At 45.4% G+C, this 17,253-nt stretch overlaps 1 protein-coding gene across 2 annotated transcripts in view; it reads right to left on the bottom strand.

Moving 5' to 3' along the window:
* Window positions 1-17,253, bottom strand: part of LOC120514765 (cytochrome P450 2J2-like) — a 68,979-nt gene that overhangs the window by 35,315 nt on the left and 16,411 nt on the right. For both annotated transcript variants that reach the window (XM_039735305.1, XM_039735304.1), the window contains exon 2: window positions 140-302. In XM_039735305.1, coding sequence (XP_039591239.1) covers window positions 140-302 — 163 coding nt within the window. The remainder of the gene's footprint in view (window positions 1-139; window positions 303-17,253) is intronic.

The raw sequence follows: 17,253 nt of genomic DNA, 5'->3' as shown, positions 1-17,253 counted from the left end.
ACTTTCAGATCTGAAAATGTCTATAAGCACACACAGTTCTACTTACACATTACTAACAAAAACAAAAACATTATCAGGTGACATAGGCATATTATATACTATGTGTAAATATAAATATACAGTATATAGAGATGATTACCAGGTTTTTTGTAGATCCTTTCATAAATAGCAGGTTGTGGCCGGCCTGTCAAGGCATATCCTTGCGTCAGCAGAGCTTCCCTGGCCAACTTGTACCCGTTGACAATTACGGTTTTACTTCCTCCAAGTCTCAGACTGTAGATATCTCCATATTTTTCTTTAAGCTGAATGGAAATCAAAGGTAAACTCTTCACTTACACGCCCGTCTCTCTCTTTCTCTAAATATATTCATGTATATGTTGTCACGCAGGAGCATCTAAGGATCACCATCCATGGTATTCTCAGGTATGTCATACCACCCTGGGCTGAATGGCTGAATGGGGGCACAGCTGCTAACAGTCTTGTAAATATTCTTCCAGAATCTTGAGAAAGCGGTCAGTGAGGGCAACTGACCCTGCCCCTTCCGGGCCTGGAGCCTCAAAGGGATGACCGCCCAGAAAGTGGAGTCATTGATCACAGAAATGACCAAAAGAGAGGAGCTCCAAGTCAGAGGACCCATCAGGAGAACCATAACGTTTGGACGCCACTTGACTATGTGTCACTTACTTTTGCTGTGTTTTCTGATGTCTTCAGATGTTGTTTTTGTTTTGGACCTTATCAGTAAACAGGGAGGGCCATGTTGGCACCACAAAATATTCTTGTTTCATTAACCCTTCTTCACTTAGGAGACCACTATATATATCTACTGTGATGGATGGCTGTGATCGATTCCCGGCTGTGAGGCTTTTGTACTGGAAGGACCTGGGGAGCAGATGTATAGAGGATACTACCTCCCTTGCAGTGGTAGAGGGCAGCCTTCCTGGGTTTTTGTGGCTCCCGCAAGGCTTCATGGGAGTTGGAGTTCAGGACAGCCCTTAAATAAAAATAAGTTCTTTAATATCTGGGACTGGTGTAGAGTAATGTGTCCTAGTGGCCATCACACACACACACACACACACACATTTGATGCCTATGTATGTGAAGATCTGGATAAGTTGGGAGTGCTCCCAGGTGAAGACATTTTCAAGCCTGGGCGAAACTAACAAAGTGGGTATGGGACAGGACAATTTTTTTAATCCTTTTGTTCAGTTTAGCCTTACAGCAAAAATATATCACTGACTGTGATCCCGTCGGCTTCTTATTAGAACATTAGGACATTAGGACAACAGGCATTCATCCCAACAAAGTTTGCAGGTCAAATCCATTTAATTCTTCTAAAAAAACAACTTTTGAAAGTCTGACTGTCTACCACACTACTTGATCGCTTATTCCATGTGTCTGTGATTCTCTGTGTAAATAAAACCTTCCTAATGTTTGTGTGAAATTTACTCATAATAAGTTTCTATCTGTGTCCCCGTGTTCTTGATTAACTCATTTTAAAGTCACCGTCTTGATCCACTGGACTAATTCCCTTTATAATTTTAAACACTTAAATCATGTCACCTCCGAGTCTCCTGTAAAGGCTCAGCTCTTTTAATCTTTCCTCATAGCTCACCCTCTGTCCCCCTGGAATCAGCCTAGTTGCTCTTCTCTGGACTTTTTCTAGCACTGTTGTGTCCTTTATGTAGAAAAAGACCAAAACTGCACACAGGACTAAAGATGAGGCCTCACCAGTGAGTTATAAAGCTTGAGCAGTATCTCTTTGGCCTTTCACTCCACACATCGTGCACACATTATGACTCACTTTAAAAGCCAGCTCTACCATCTTTCATCCAGTAGTCCTTGTGGCAATCACAGAAGCTGACCAATGACACAGTATTCCCGGGGTTGATGGTATTTGCAGTCCATTTAAGAAAGCACTTTTCATCTACAGTTTTCTGCAACTGGTTACAAAACTGGCAAAATAATTTCCATGTAATTACTATAATATTTCTAATAATTATAATAATAAAAATAAATATGATAATTATTATACATATTATTATAATTATAATAATTATTATAATTATTATTATGACAAATCAACGACTATCTAGACCCACAAATCGTAAATCCATGAATCGCAAGGACTGACTTATCTCTATATGTATAAAATCCAATATCTGTCTGTCTGTCCGCATTTCGCAAGAGTACTACTTAACGGATTTAGATTGAGATTTTTTTCTATAATTTTCTTGAATGTTCCGGTTGATTTTGCAAATTCTCTAATCACGCTAAGAATCATAGATCCCTTGCAGGAGTGATATATTCACACTAATTTGAGACAAGGGGTGGGGAAGCGTGACATCAAGAGTGGGTAGTCCATCTACCTCGTGTTTTGGAGCGTAATCTGCCTCTGCTTAGCAAATGATGATTTTTCGTTTATTGAGTTTTAAAGTTTGTTTTCTTTCAGAACTTTGCATGCAGAATCACAGGGAATGTGTTATATATATCATAAAGACATCATAAGTTCACCCAACACACTGTTTATTTACACTATTTACAATGTTTTGTGCTCACGTGCACCCCCCAGTGCCTCTTGCACCGATTCCCCCAAAGTCCAGGGCTCACAGTCCTTGTGCCTTTCCTCTGGCCGCCTCCTGTCCTCTCTCCAGCTCTGCCAACTACCTCCCGACATCCACCAATGACTGGAGGGAGGCGGCCCCACTTATAGGAACCCGGATGGGCTCCAGCTGCTTCCCGGCAATTAGTCTTGGCCACACCCCTGTGTGGCAGAAGTGCCGGCTGCGCACCCGGAAGCCGCCCACGTGTCCCCTGTCATCTTCCCCGGCACTTCCTGGTGTGGCGGAAGTGCCGGGCTCCCAGGATAATAAGGCACTGGGGCGCCGCCTGGCAGTGGCCACGGGTCCCTACAGGGCTGGGCTACCTGCATAACCAGGACGGACGCCCCCTGTCGGTCTGGAGGAGGCACACGCCCTCCTCTGGTTCTCCAAGGCGTCCCGGCCGGGCTCCTGCCCCGGCCAAGGACCACACGGGATAAACCAGCACTGGGGCGCCGCCTGGCGGTGGCCACGGGTCCCTACAGGGCTGGGCTTCCAAGCCCTGTACCCGAGGCCCCCAACATAACCAGGATGGACGCCCCCTCGCGGTCTGGAGGAGGCACAAGACCACAATATATATACTAGCAAAATACCCGTGCTTCGCAGCGGAGAAGTAGTGCGTTAAAGAAGTTATAAAAAGGAAAAATTAAAAAAAAAAGTAACATGATTGTCAATGTAATTGTTTTGTGACTGTTATGAGTGTTGCTGTCATATATATATATATATATATATATATATATATATATATATATATATATATATATATATATATATATATATATATATTTTGTGGTTCCCCGCCGAGCTCCCAGGAGGACCGGAGGAGGGCTTGTGCATCCTCCAGACCATGAGGGGGCGTCCGTCCTGGTTATGTAGGGGGCCTCGGGTAAAGGGCTTGGAAGCCCAGCCCTGTAGGGACCCGTGGCTACCGCCAGGCAGCGCCCCGATGCCGGAGTATCCCGTGTGGGACCCGGTCGGGGCTGGAGCCCGGCCGTGATGCCCAGGAGGACCGGAGGAGGGCTTGTGCCTCCTCCAGACCGCAAGGGGGCGATTGCTTTGGTTGTTTTGGGGGCCACGGGTAGAGGGCTTGGAAGCCCAGCCCTGTAGGGACCCATGGCCACCGTCAGGCGGTTTCCGGTGCCTGAGGAACCCTGGAGCCCAGCACTTCCGCCACACCAGGAAGTGCTGGGGAGAAGAATACAGGAGACACCCAGACAGCCTCACTTCAGTCGATAGTGGATGTCGGGTGGAAGAGGACAGAGCTGGAGCAGTGACTGAGAGTGTGGTCTGGACTTTGGGGAATCGGTGCAAGAGGCACTGGGGTTTGTGAGCACGAATTGTATATAATAGTTGTAAATAAATAGTGTGTGGTGGAACTATGTTGTCCGTCTGCCTGTGTCCGGGTCCCAGTTCACAGTGGCGTAGTCGACAGGATGCTCCGCCTGGTACAAGGCGGGGACCTGCGTTAAAACAAATTTCTGTGGACAGCCCGGCGCAGCAGCAGACCCCACACACTGGTTGCGGGAGCGGTTTGCCCAAGGACTGCCGCCGGACCACAGAATGGCCATCTCCGGGTAGTGGCCTGCCCTGCACTAATCGGCCCTTCAGGGTCGGGTGTACCTTGTTTGTTCCAGGGAGGAATGGCCTGGATCCGCGTCGGTGGCAGGAGCACGCCGGTCCATGGGCTGTCGGCAGAGCGACGGCAGCAGCAGTGGAGGCTGCAGAATCGGAGCCGCTGCAGCTCGGTAAATCGCAGCGTCGCAGCATGCCACCGCACCCAGAGAGGGAGAGACAAGATGGCCGCGGGCTGGATATCCCGCCCGCTGACAGGCACGGGATTGGCTGGTGTGTCTTGTGTGTGTCTCACTGGGTGCGCATGTCCGGAGAAGGGCCGTCCTCTGCGGAGGCAGAGGAAAAACCCTGGGCGGCTGGGTGAGCCGCCTGCGAGAGCGGACCCACAGACATCACAAGGATGGGAATGGGACCTGCGGCAGAGGAGCAAACCAGGCAAGTTGGGGGCTCTCGATAGGGGGGAGAGGCGCTGCCGGTACAGAGGCCGACAGGACGCCCGGGGTGGGTGTCCAGGCAGTGCTTCTGGCCCTCCTTTTTATCTTTCCGCAGGATCGAGTCCCTGACGAGCGCTGGACCCGACGCCATCTGGAACCTGCTCTCCTGGAATGGGTTGCTCCGCGGGAGGGCTTCGTGCCGGGAGGCCGATGGTGCCCCGAGTGGCGGGACCGTGAAGGCGAGAGCGGCACAGAACAGAGGGGCACAGAGTGTGGCCTGGACTTTGGGGAATCGGTGCAAGAGGCACTGGGGTTTGTGAGCACAAATTGTATATAATAGTTGTAAATAAATAGTGTGTGGTGGAACTATGTTGTCCGTCTGCCTGTGTCCGGGTTCCAGTTCACAATATATATATATATATATATATATATATATATATATATATTGTCACGCATGCGCGAGTAGGAGGCCGCGGATGGACCTCAAAGCACTTCGAAAGACGTTTGCCGGCGGGGAATGGCGGGTACTAACCTTTTTCCTTTATTTTCCAGAACTAAAGACGCTCCACCATAAGGCACTGTACTGCAGTACGTCCACTTCCGCCCTTCCTCCGCCATCTTCCCTGACGTCAGCAGTCCCGTCACCCCTCACGCCTCCTTCCCAGCATTCCTCCACTTCCGGCTCCTCCCATATAAAATGGCCGCCGACGCCTAGTATGGCGTCACGCAGATGAATGTTTTATTTCTCCTGTTTTTGACCTGTTTTTTTTATTGTCTGAAGTGTGTAGACAATATATGGGGCCAGAAAAACCCCAAACCTTTTTCAACTGTACGTGGAATTCTTTACTATATATATATATATAAATATATAAATACCCGCGCTTCGCAGCGATGTCGTGTGTTAAAAATGTTATGAAAAAGAAAAGGAAACATTTTAAAAATAATGTAACATGATTGTCAAAGTAATTGTTTTGTGTATTTGGCCGCAGCATTACGAAGTTTTTGTCGTCTTGCTGCATCAGAAAATGTACCACGACGTCTGACACGCCTCCTTTTTACTGTTTTCTCACAGCTTGGATTGCTGCTGTCATAATCGGTTTGAGTCTACATATATATATATATATATATATATATATATTTATACATATTATATACTGTACATACATATATACATATATATAAACATACATATCTTCATATCTATATACATATCTACATATACACATATATATACATACATACCTATCTATATCATATATACACACACATACATACATATATATACACATACATATACTTGTGTGTATGTTTGTATGTGTCTATATGTGTGTGTATAGCTTTGGTCACTGAGTGCAAGGGAAAAATAATAAAATATAGTCTATAAGTTATTAAACAGTAAAACATTAACGTTTTAAGAAGTACAGGTACATTGAGCACTACTGGAGTGGTTTTGGGTTAACTACATTTTAAAGACTGTGTAACACAACAGGTAAGTAACTAACAGCAGCTAAAATGTATATGGATCATCTCTCAGTAGTTGATCCCTTTTGAAAGGCGCTACATGACGGCTGTGGTATAGAAATTACATTTTCTATGTGAACGTTCAAATTTGTGCCTCTGGTAATGTGCCTTACCGGCAATTAAAGAAAATTAGTTTTGTGTCCTCTGCAGTGTTAAGAGAGAAAGGCTTTGGTTTGGGATAAAAGGAAAAAACGTGAAAAGAAAGGAAGTTGCCTTTTTCTTTTATATAGTATAGAGAGATGCGTTCGCTGACATTATGATCGCCTTTTGGGGACAGTCACGGTGTGTCTTGTGTAGACTGGTGAGACGTCCCCGCCATTAATCGGCTGTGATGGCACTGTCAGTCCTCCACTCCTGTGCGTGTATTCATAATCCGAGCTGACGACCTCATAATCGTCATGCAAAAGAAAGTGCGAAGCGCCTTAATATTAGTTTGCCGCGGTGTAGAAAAGGGGTCCCGTGTTTGCACGGGCTCAGGGGGAGTATTAAAAAAATTAAAAGTGCTCACTTTGACTGAAGGCAGAAGCGCAGTCAGCGTCTCAAAGGCCGGCACAGCTATGCACGCGCGCCGGCTGCTCGACTTTTGCAGGGCAGGAGACCCCAGTTTTTGCAGACACGTTCATGATATCAAAAATCTCAGTGCTCTTTGGAGGTCATTCATATATTATATATATAGCAAAATACCCGCGCCTCGCAGCGGAGAAGTAGTGTGTTAAAGAAGTAATGAAAAAGAAAAGGAAACATTTTAATAATAACGTAACATGATTGACATTGTCATGAGTGTTGCTGTCATACATATGCCTGCCTAAATAAGTCACCCTGGCTTTGCTCTTACTTTTTTACCGTTCATTTAATCATGGCTAGTGGCGGAAAAATTATAAAATGGAAGGAGGACGGCTTTACCAAAACAATTATTGATGGCGAATCGATTATTCATAAAGCTTGAATTGGTGATCTGTTTTTCTGTGTTAACCTCATATTTTTCATACTTCTTCTCAAACCAAGGTGGTGCGAGGGTAAAATGAATCGGGATGCGCTGATCAAAGTAATCGGTGTACCAGGAAATCATGCATTGACAAAAGCTCCCCTTTGCTTGTAATGCAAAGTGTGATTAAACACGTGATTTTTTAACGTGTTATGAGGCACATGCATCGAAGTTTCTCAGCTGTGCTTGTGCTAAGAAAAGGAAACATTTTAAAAATAACGTAACACGATTGTCAATGTGACCTTTTGTAAGTAGTGCCTGAGGATTCAGTGTGGAGAAACTCTAGAGACAGCGTGTGTATTAACTTGGGGATTTTTCTGTGAGTATTTGGTGGCAGTGTGACGAAGTTGCTTCGAAAGATGGCGTTAGCCGCGGAGCTCAGCTCAGAGCGAAATGAGATGAATGGGAGGGAGATGATGGCGTGACTCCCCCACCCGCCTTTAATTGTCAATCCCCCACAAACACAGTATCTCGGAATTTGCATAAGCACAGCCTTTGACCAGCGATTTTAACTTAGTTACAAAGTGATCAAAACTCTCGTTTATACCCTGCGTCCTCTCATTAAACTTGTATCCCACATTACCCGTGGGCATGAGAAACGCCAGCGGCAGCCTGTCTATGAACTTAATTTAAACTTCAGGTTTACACCGTGCTTTCTTTCCGAGGTAGCAGCACTCATGAATATGGTTGTACTGTATATGTCACTCGCTCGCTTATTGTTTCGCTGCCTTCTCAATTATATAATGCATGTTTTCTTCAGCGCTTTTTGGAGCTCTTCCTGGTTTTCTACTCACTGCATTGACAGTCAGTTCAAGTGATTACGTGGGAGGCGTGATGATGTCACACGAAACTCCGCCCCCCACGGCTTTCGAGCTCAACTCCACTACATTATATGAAGAAAAATACCTTCCAGTTATGACCATTACGCGTAGAATTTCGAAATAAAACCTGCCCAACTTTTGTAAGGAAGCTGTAAGGAATGAGCCTGCCAAATTTCAGCCTTCTACCTACACGGGAAGTTGGAGAATTAGTGATGAGTCAGTCAGTCAGTGAGGGCTTTGCCTTTTATTAGTATACTAGCAAAATACCCGCGCTTCGCAGCGGAGAAGTAGTGTGTTAAAGAAGCAATGAAAAAGAAAAGGAAACATTTTGAAAATAACGTAACATGATTGTCAATGTTATTGTTTTGTCACTGTTGTAAGTGATGAGTGTTGTTGTCATATATATATATATATATATATATATATATTTACACAAACATATATATATACATATCTATACATATACACACACACATACATACACACATACATACACACACACACATATATAAACATATATATACATATACATACATATCTACATATATACACACACAGCTATTTCGTATCAGTGCAATACGCTGTTTGTTAAAACGGATGACACCCGCTCTTACGTGCAAGTCTGCGTGGATATTATGAACTATCGTATTTGTTCAAGTTCTATTTAAATTTTAAATAGAAGGAATTTTTATTTAGTCGACAGAAATATCTTTGGTAGGAATGGTAAAACAGACAGGAATATTATTCCTGAATAAATCAACTCAAACCTTAAACAACTTATAATATTTTACTCTCCATAAAAATATATCCTGTCTAAATTATACAAGTTAGAAATAAAGTAAACATTAAAAGAACAAACATTCAAATTTCTTTACTCTTAGGTAATTTTATATTTTATAAAAAAAAACTTAGATTTTAAATATCCCAAAAGATTTTGCTCTCCATAAAAATATATCCTGTCAAAATTATACAAATTCAAATATGAACATGCTGCATAACAAAACCTAGAAATATAAATAAAATGTGTTCCTTTCAGCAATAACAAATCAAATCATTCAGTTGTCTTTGCTCATATGTCATTTTAGAGCTGGACGCCTGGCATCTTTTTTTGGCCACAGGTTCGTTTCTGTTTGTGTGAGGTTCTGTGTTGTGGAGATTCTCAGGATGGATTGCAGGTGCTCATCAGTGAGGCGACTCCTGTGTGCTGTTTTGTTAGTCTTTATCACTGAGAAGAGCTTCTCACACAGATATGTGCTACCAAACATGCACAAGGTTCGAGCCGCATGTAGACGGACTTTTTTTGTTCTTCAAAGTCACCAAAGCGCCGTGCAAACTCAGTGTGCTCAGTTTATCAGCAAAGTGCGTATTTGGGAACACCGTAGTGACGACTTGGTTTAACATTACTTGGCAACAGGGAAAGTGGGGCAAGTGCATTTGTGTCTCCCATAAAAGCAGCTTCAATTGAAATCACTTTGTGATTGTGCACGGGTAAAATCGTCCGCTGAAGTGTCAGATTCTTATTTAATTATTCTGCTTTCTGTATCTTCTGCATTGCATTCAGGTCTTTCAGGTTACCCTGATGTTTTGTTCATAGTGCCGTCTTAGATTAAATTCTGTAATTACAGCCACATTAGCTCCACAAATGAGACACACGGGTTCAGTAAACATATACTCAGCCTCCCATCGGTTTTTAAAGGCTCTATTTTCAGAATCAACTTTTCTCTTCAGCATCGTGTGAGCTAGCTTTGCAATAACTTGATTAACTCGGTAAGTGTTCGGCAAGGCAGCTGAAGCGCTGCATTATGGGATCTGTAGTTTATTGTGTTACCAGCGCTTCATATACCCGGGCTTTAATAACAATAATACAGTATATAAAATGATCTCGGGCGGATATAATTACGCCGGGCGGATGTGGCCCGCGCCCTTGAGTTTGACACATATGGACTAAATAGAACTTGAAAAGATATATTTTTCAAATGTGATCGCGCAATTCAGATAGAGTTGACGCGCACTACAGCCTGCATGCCTCAATAAGTCATCCTCCCTCGCTCTTACTTTTTACCGTTCATCTAATGAATACACTGAGTATGGCTTTACCAAAACAATCATTGATGGCGAATAAAGTATCCATTATTCGAGTATGTAGATCGGGATATATATATATACATATATATATATATACCAGCGTATCGCAGCGAGAAGTAGTGTGTTAAAAAGCTAGAAAAGAAAAGGGAACATTTTAAAAATAGCGTAACATGACTGTCAATATACAGTATTTGTTTTGTGAGTGTTACTGAGTGTTGCTGTCATCAAGGATTTGATTATCATTATTTCTTTCAATCAGGTTCGTATTTGTAGGATGTGTTGTGTTCAAGTTACATTCCGTGTTTGTCAATCGTTGTAAAGATGACAGGTTTCATTCATCGATTCGTTTCTTACTGCATCAATAAACAGCTCGTCTTCTTCTTTATCTGAGACCTGACACACTGCATGCACGGTTTTTTACACTGTCTTCCTTTAGCGGGACATTGACTTTTTCCAACGTGTGCTTTGTTTCCGCAGTAGTTGGATTTATGAATATGCTTGTATGTATGAGACGCTTCATATTTTTGCTGCCTTTTCAATTGTGTAATTGGTTTTGTTCAGCTCTTTGGAACTGTTGCTTTTATCTGTGCACTGCGTCAGTTCCGTGAGCCACTCGGTGTACATGCATCGAAGGTTCCCAGCTGTGCTGGTGCCATCTCGTGCTATGTCCATGGCTGTATTTAATGTTACCTTAGTCCTGGCACTTAAAACTTTCTCGCAGTTTAGCTGAGTTTGCGTCAAACACCACCCTGACCATCTCATCTTCCTCTCCATAAGCACAGTCCTTCACCCGTGAATATTTAGTGGCAGTTTGCTATTGGATTGCGCTGACGGACGGCCTTATATGGGCAGGCACTAAATTACAAGCGCCAGCGCAGCCTGTCTATGAACTTAATTTAAAGTGTAGGTTTACATCGTGCTTTGTTTCAGTAGCAGAACTCATGAATATGGTTGTATATGTCACTCGCTCACTTCTTATTGTTTCGCTGCCTTCTCAATTATATAATGCATGTTTTCTTCAGCGCTTTTTTGAGGTCTTTCTGGTTTTCTATGTACTGCGTGATTACGTGGGAGGCATGATGATGTCACACGAAACTCCGCCCCCACGGCGTTGAAGCTCATCTCCATTACAGTAAATGGAGAAAAACTGCTTCCAGTTATGACCATTACACGTAGAATTTCGATATAAAACCTGCCCAACTTTTGTAAGGAAGCTGTAAGGAATGAACCTGCCAAATTTCAGCCTTCCACCCACACGGGAAGTTGGAGAATTAGTGATGAGTCAGTGAGTGAGTGAGTGAGTGAGTGAGGGCTTTGCCTTTTATTAGTATAGATACTAGCAAAATACCTGCGCTTCATAGTGGCGAAGTACTGCCTTAAAATTTTTATTAAGAAGAAAATTAAACCTTTTTAAACTGAGAGATAATATACCAATAATTATTTGTTAAGGATCTCTTTGTATACCACATTGTGAGTTCAGCCCTTCGATGCTAATATGACCAAGCTGTGCGCTGAGCTTACTCTTGAGCATGTAACGTACAGTTGGCCGTGTGAACAGTAATCTTGTCTCAAATCTCACAGCTTGGATTGCTGCTGTCATAATCGGTTTGAGTTTCATGGTTTGTTTCAATTACGACAGTATTTGCAGGACTTGTGTTGAAGTGACATTCGGCATCTGTCAAGCGTTGTAAGCACACAACGGTTTCATCGATAAAATCACATCCAGCTTTTGAGAGTTTAAACATTCATAAACATCAAAGTGTCCACTACTGAAATCGTCACCTGTGAGTCTAAGATGTTTAAGAGGCATTGGCGGTTGTCCAAAGGTGTAAAATATTTGGCCATTTCGGTACACTTGAAAGCGACAACTGAACAATTCAGCGGCAGCCATCAACTCACATGCAGATCCACAGGTGAAGGGCTTAAGCATTTCACTCTTCTAGTGCTCCTGTGTAGTCTAATTATCTCCTGTACCGTCATCAGTCCACACCTTGAACCTGTTCTAGTCATTCAATACATGAGACACAATGTTCCTCCGGATATCAAGAGTGAGCCTGATATGGCCGTGCAATATGTAACAAAGAGAATGGAAAAGGTAGGTGCCATCTCCGGGCATGGAAACCACTCGGTAAGTGACAGTTCTTTGATCGATGGTGATCATCTCGATAGACATGGTAATGGGGGTACGGTTGGAAAGATAAAGGAAATGGGTACTTGAACAATGTAAAGTAAGTCTAAAATACCTACACAATAACTATAATCGTAATAAATGAACAATAAAAAAGCAGAGAGTCCGTGGATTAAATAAAAAGGCTGTAGTTATCAGCAGGGAGACGTGAATCCCGTGGTGAAGCAAGGAAAGGAATAAAGAGACCGGAGCGATGGACGGCCTTATATAGGCAGGCAGCCAACAACATGGGAGGCGTGGGGATGGAGGACCCAACGCCGCCTCACACGGTGATCGAGGTGCAGGCTATGGACGTATATATGTATGTAAGTAGGATTCAGTTAGCGTTGGGAACCCGCATACCAAATTTCTTGAAGATGGGCACATAAGTAACAAAGAACGTTGAAAAGTTCAATATGGCGGCCAACAGTGGCGTCATACCACCAAAATAAGTACCAAATTTCAACCTTTTACCTACATGGGAAGTTAGAGAATTAGTGACGTTGGAAAGTTCAATATGGCGTCCGACAGTGGCATCATACCATCGAAATAAGTAAGTACATTGGTTTTTGTTAGCGCAGGGAAGCCGCCTACCAAATTTCGTGAAGATAGGGCCATAAATCAATCAATCAATCAACATTTATTTATATAGCACATTTTCATACAAAAAAATGTAGCTCAAAGTGCTTTACAAAATGAATAGAAAAATAGAAGACACAATAAAAAATAAACAGAAGTCAACATTAATTAACATAGAATAAATAAGGTCTGATGGCCAGGGTGGACAGAAAAAACAAAAAAAAAACTCCAAATGCTGGAGAAAAAAAAAAATCTGTAGGGTTCCAGACCACGAGACCGCCCAGTCCCCTCTGGGCAATCTACCTAACATAAATCAAACAGTCCTCTTTGTATTTAGGGTTTTCATGGAAGGACCTGATGATGATGGTCATGTAGACTTCTGGCTTTCAGTCAATCAATGTTGGTGCATCAGGATGCTTTGAGTAGGTGGAGGTGGCGCAGGTCACCACCACAAAGAAACCGGAAAAAGAAACAGAAGAGAGAGTTGGGGTCAGTACAGATTTTAGAGCCACCATGAATAGTTATTATGAAGAATTGAACATACAGAGTATCAGGATTATTTTAAAGTGAAGTTATAAAAGGCCATGTTACAGTAATGTGTTTTCTGCAGTGTTTTAAAGTGCTCTACTGTATCTGCCTGGTGAATTCCTATTGGCAGGCTATTCCAGAGTTTAGGTGCATAACAGCAGAAGGCCGCCCGCCTCACCACTTCTTTTAAGTTTTGTTCTTGGAATTCTAAGGAGACACTCATTTGAAGATCTGAGGTTACGATTTGGAATATAAGATGTCAGACATTCCGATATATAAGATGGAGTGAGATTATTTAAGGCTTTATAAACCATAAGCAGAATTTTAAAGTCAATCCTGAATGACACAGGTAACCAGTGTAGTGACATCAAAACTGGAGAAATGTGTTCAGATTTTCTTTTCCTAGTTAGGATTCTAGCAGCTGCATTCTGCACTCGTTGCAAGTGATTTATGTCTTTTTTGGGTAGTCCTGAGAGGAGTGCGTTACAGTAATCTAGTCGACTGAAAACAAAAGCGTGAATTAATTTCTCAGCATCTTTCAGTGATATAAGAGGTCTAACTTTTGCTATGTGAAAAAATGCTGTCCTAGTGGTCTGATGAATATGTGATTTAAAATTCAGATTTCAGTCAACAGTTACCCCTAAGTTTTTTACTTCCGTCTTAACTTTTAATCCTAGTGCATCAAGTTTATTTCTGATAACCTCATTGAATCCATTATTGCCAATTACTAAAATTTCAGTTTTTTCTTTATTTAGTTTGAGAAATACCAGTAAGACATTGTGTTAGTGAATCGAGAGAGTCGGGGTCATCAGGTGCTATTGATAAGTACAGCTGTGTGTCATCAGCATAGCTGTGGTAGCTCACGTTGTAACCTGAGATAATCTGACCTAACGGAAGCATGTAGATTGAGAATAACAGCGGACCCAGGATAGAGCCTTGTGGAACACCATATCGGATATCATGTGTCTTCGAGTTGTGATTATCACAACTAACAAAGAATCTTCTAGGTGCCAGGTAGGACTCAAACCAATTTAAGACCCTGCCAGAGAGGCCCACCCATTGAGTAAGGCGATTTCTAAGAACATTGTGATCAATGGTGTCAAATGCAGCACTCTGATCTAAGAGGATGAGAACAGATAAATGGCCTCTGTCTGCATTTACTACTTTAACGAGTGCAGTTTCTGTGCTGTGATTTGTTCTAAAACCCGACTGAAATTTATCAAGAATAGCAGGTTTATTGAGGTGGTCATTTAACTGCATAATGACTGCCTTCTCCAGAACTTTACTTAAGAAGGGCAGGTTGGAGATGGGTCTAAAATTTTCAAAGGCAGAGGGGTCGAGATTATTTTTCTTGAGCAGGGGTTAAGAAATAAGAAAATATAAATAAGAAAGTTCAACATGTCGGATGTTGTTGACCGTTATCGTCCGTTATGACCGTTACGTCGAGAATTTTGAAATGAAACCTGCTTAACTTTTGTAAGTTAGCTGTAAGGAATGAGCCTGACAAATTTCAGCCTTCTACCTACACGGGAAGTTGGAGAATTAGTGATGAGTCAGTCAGTGAGGGCTTTGCGTTTAATTAGTATAGACTAGCAAAATTCTCTCGCTTCGCAGCGGAGAAGTACTGTGTTAAAGAAGTAATGAAAAAGAAAAGGAAACATCTTGAAAATAACGTAATATGATTGTCAATATAATTGTTTTGTCACTGTTATGAGTGTTGCTGTCATATATATATATATATATATATATATATATATATATATATATATATATATATATTGTGAAACCTGGCCCCGGCACAGACAGACGGACAACATTGTTTCACCCAACACACTTTTATTTACACTATATTATTTACAATTGTGCTCACGTGCACCCCAGTGCCTTCTCGCGAATTCCCCAAAGTCCAGGCCCACAGTCTCTTGTGCCTTCCTGGCCGCCTCAGTCCTTCCTCTTGCTCAGTCCACTTCCACCCGACTTCCACACCCGACTGGAGGGAGGCGGCCCATAAATAATGCCCGGATGAGCCCCAGGTGCTTCCGCCATCTGTTCCTTGCCACGCCCCAGCGTGGCGGAAGTGTCGGCTGCCTTCCTGGTAGCTCTCCGGCGCCACATAAAGTCTTCCCCGGCACTTCCTGGTGTGGCGGAAGTGTCGAGCTCCGGGATAATTAGGCATTGGCGCCGCCTGGCGGTGGCCACGGGTCCCTGCAGGGCTGGGCTTCCATGCCCTGTACCGAGGCCCCTGAACCAGGACGGACGCCCCACTCTGTCTGGAGGAGGCACTCGCCCTCCTCACGTCCTCAAGGTGTCCCGGCGGGCTCCAGCCCCAGCCGCAGACCGTCGGGATAAACCGGCATCGGGCGCCGCCTGGCGGTGACCACGGGCCCCTACAGGGCTGGGCTTCCATGCCCTGTACCCGTGGTCCCCAACAGAACCAGGACGGACGCCCCCTCGCGGTGTGGAGGAGGCACAAGCCCTCCTCTCGTCCTCCAAAGCGTCCCGGCGGGCTCCAGCTCCGGCGGCGACTGCATGGGATCAACCGGCATCGAGCGCCGCCTGGCGGTAACCACGGGCCCCTACAGGGTAGGGCTTCCATGCCCTCGACCCGTGGCTCCCAATAGAACCAGGGCGGGCGCCCCTCGCGGTCTGGAGGAGGCACAAGCCCTCCTCCGTCCTCCTGGGCGTCCGGCGGGCTCCCGCCCTGGCGGGGCCTGATGCCCCACCGCTAGCGAGGACACGTGGGTCGAGCGGCACAACCGAAAGGGCAGCACGTCCCGGTGACGGTCCTACTATGCCCCCAGGGTCCAACACGGCACCCTGGGACATCCGTCTTCGGCACCCCGCCCGGCGCAAAGCGCCCCTGTGGTCTGCGCGCTCTCGCCCCGCTGTTCCCCGCAGTTGGGACACTATTGGCCTCCGGCGTGGAGCCCTCAGCGGGCGGCCCGTTTCAGGAGGGCAGGTCCCTGGCGGCGTTGTCCCCAGCGCTCGTCGGGGCTTCGGGCCTGTGGAAAAAAGGAAAAGAGGGCCAGAAGCACTGCCAGGACACTCAGCCCGAGTGCCCTGCCGGTCTCCGTAGCCGCAGTGCTCCTGCCCCCCTCCGACAGCCCCTGACTTGCCTGCTGAAGTCCTCCATCGCAGGTTCCATGCCCGTCCGCCTGTTGTTCGCGGCACCGCTCTCGCAGGCGGCTCGCCCAGCCGCCCAGGGGATCTCCTCTGCCCGCACAGAGGGCGGCCCTTCTCGGGCAGCGCGCACCCAGCGCGCGCCCTCTCCCTATCGGAGGAACCGGCATTCACCCTTCGGTTCCTCCTTCTTTTCTTGGACGCGCTGACGGTCTGGGTCTGAGCACAGCAAAAGCTCAAATCCAGCCCGTCTGCGTCCAGGCAAGCGACAGGAGACAGCTGCAGGCTTGAAGCGCAGGGCGCTAGGACCCAGGGCACTCAGCAGCCCCGATCCTACCAGCCCTTGCGTGTTCGAGCTCCTCGCCTCGCTAGCTGTCTGCACCGCCCGCATCCGCTGTTGGGAGGTCGCCTACTCGGGCGGTCGTCCGTAATCGGTCGCGGCCATGTTGGCGAACCCCCACTTGCTCTACGGGAGCGGCAACACTCACCACTCCGCCGTGTTCTGCCTGCCTCGGTTCCAGCGCCGCGCCGATCCTCCGTCTCACTCGGTGTCTTTCTCGGCGCGACCGCCATCTCCATCAGCTGCTCACACTGGCGGCGAGAACACGTAGCAGCTCCTCTAAGGGCGGCTTGGCGGGCGAAGGACTCCTCCGACACACGCCGAGCGCTGGTGGAGAGAGAGACAGACGTCGGTGGGCTTACCTGTTCATCAGCTCCACGCGACGCCTGCCTCCTCTGGGCCACTCCCTCTGGCCCAATCGGGTTCTTCTCTGACACGAGACTGGCATTCCTTGGGCCCGCCTCTATCCAATCATCGGCGGGCACACAAGACACACCGGCCAAT

The sequence above is a fragment of the Polypterus senegalus genome, chromosome 14, assembly GCF_016835505.1.
Source record: "Polypterus senegalus isolate Bchr_013 chromosome 14, ASM1683550v1, whole genome shotgun sequence".
Taxonomy (NCBI): Eukaryota; Metazoa; Chordata; class Cladistia; order Polypteriformes; family Polypteridae; genus Polypterus; species Polypterus senegalus.
The sequence above is the reverse complement of the archived record's forward strand: the minus strand, read 5'-3'. Positions and strand labels throughout refer to the sequence as shown.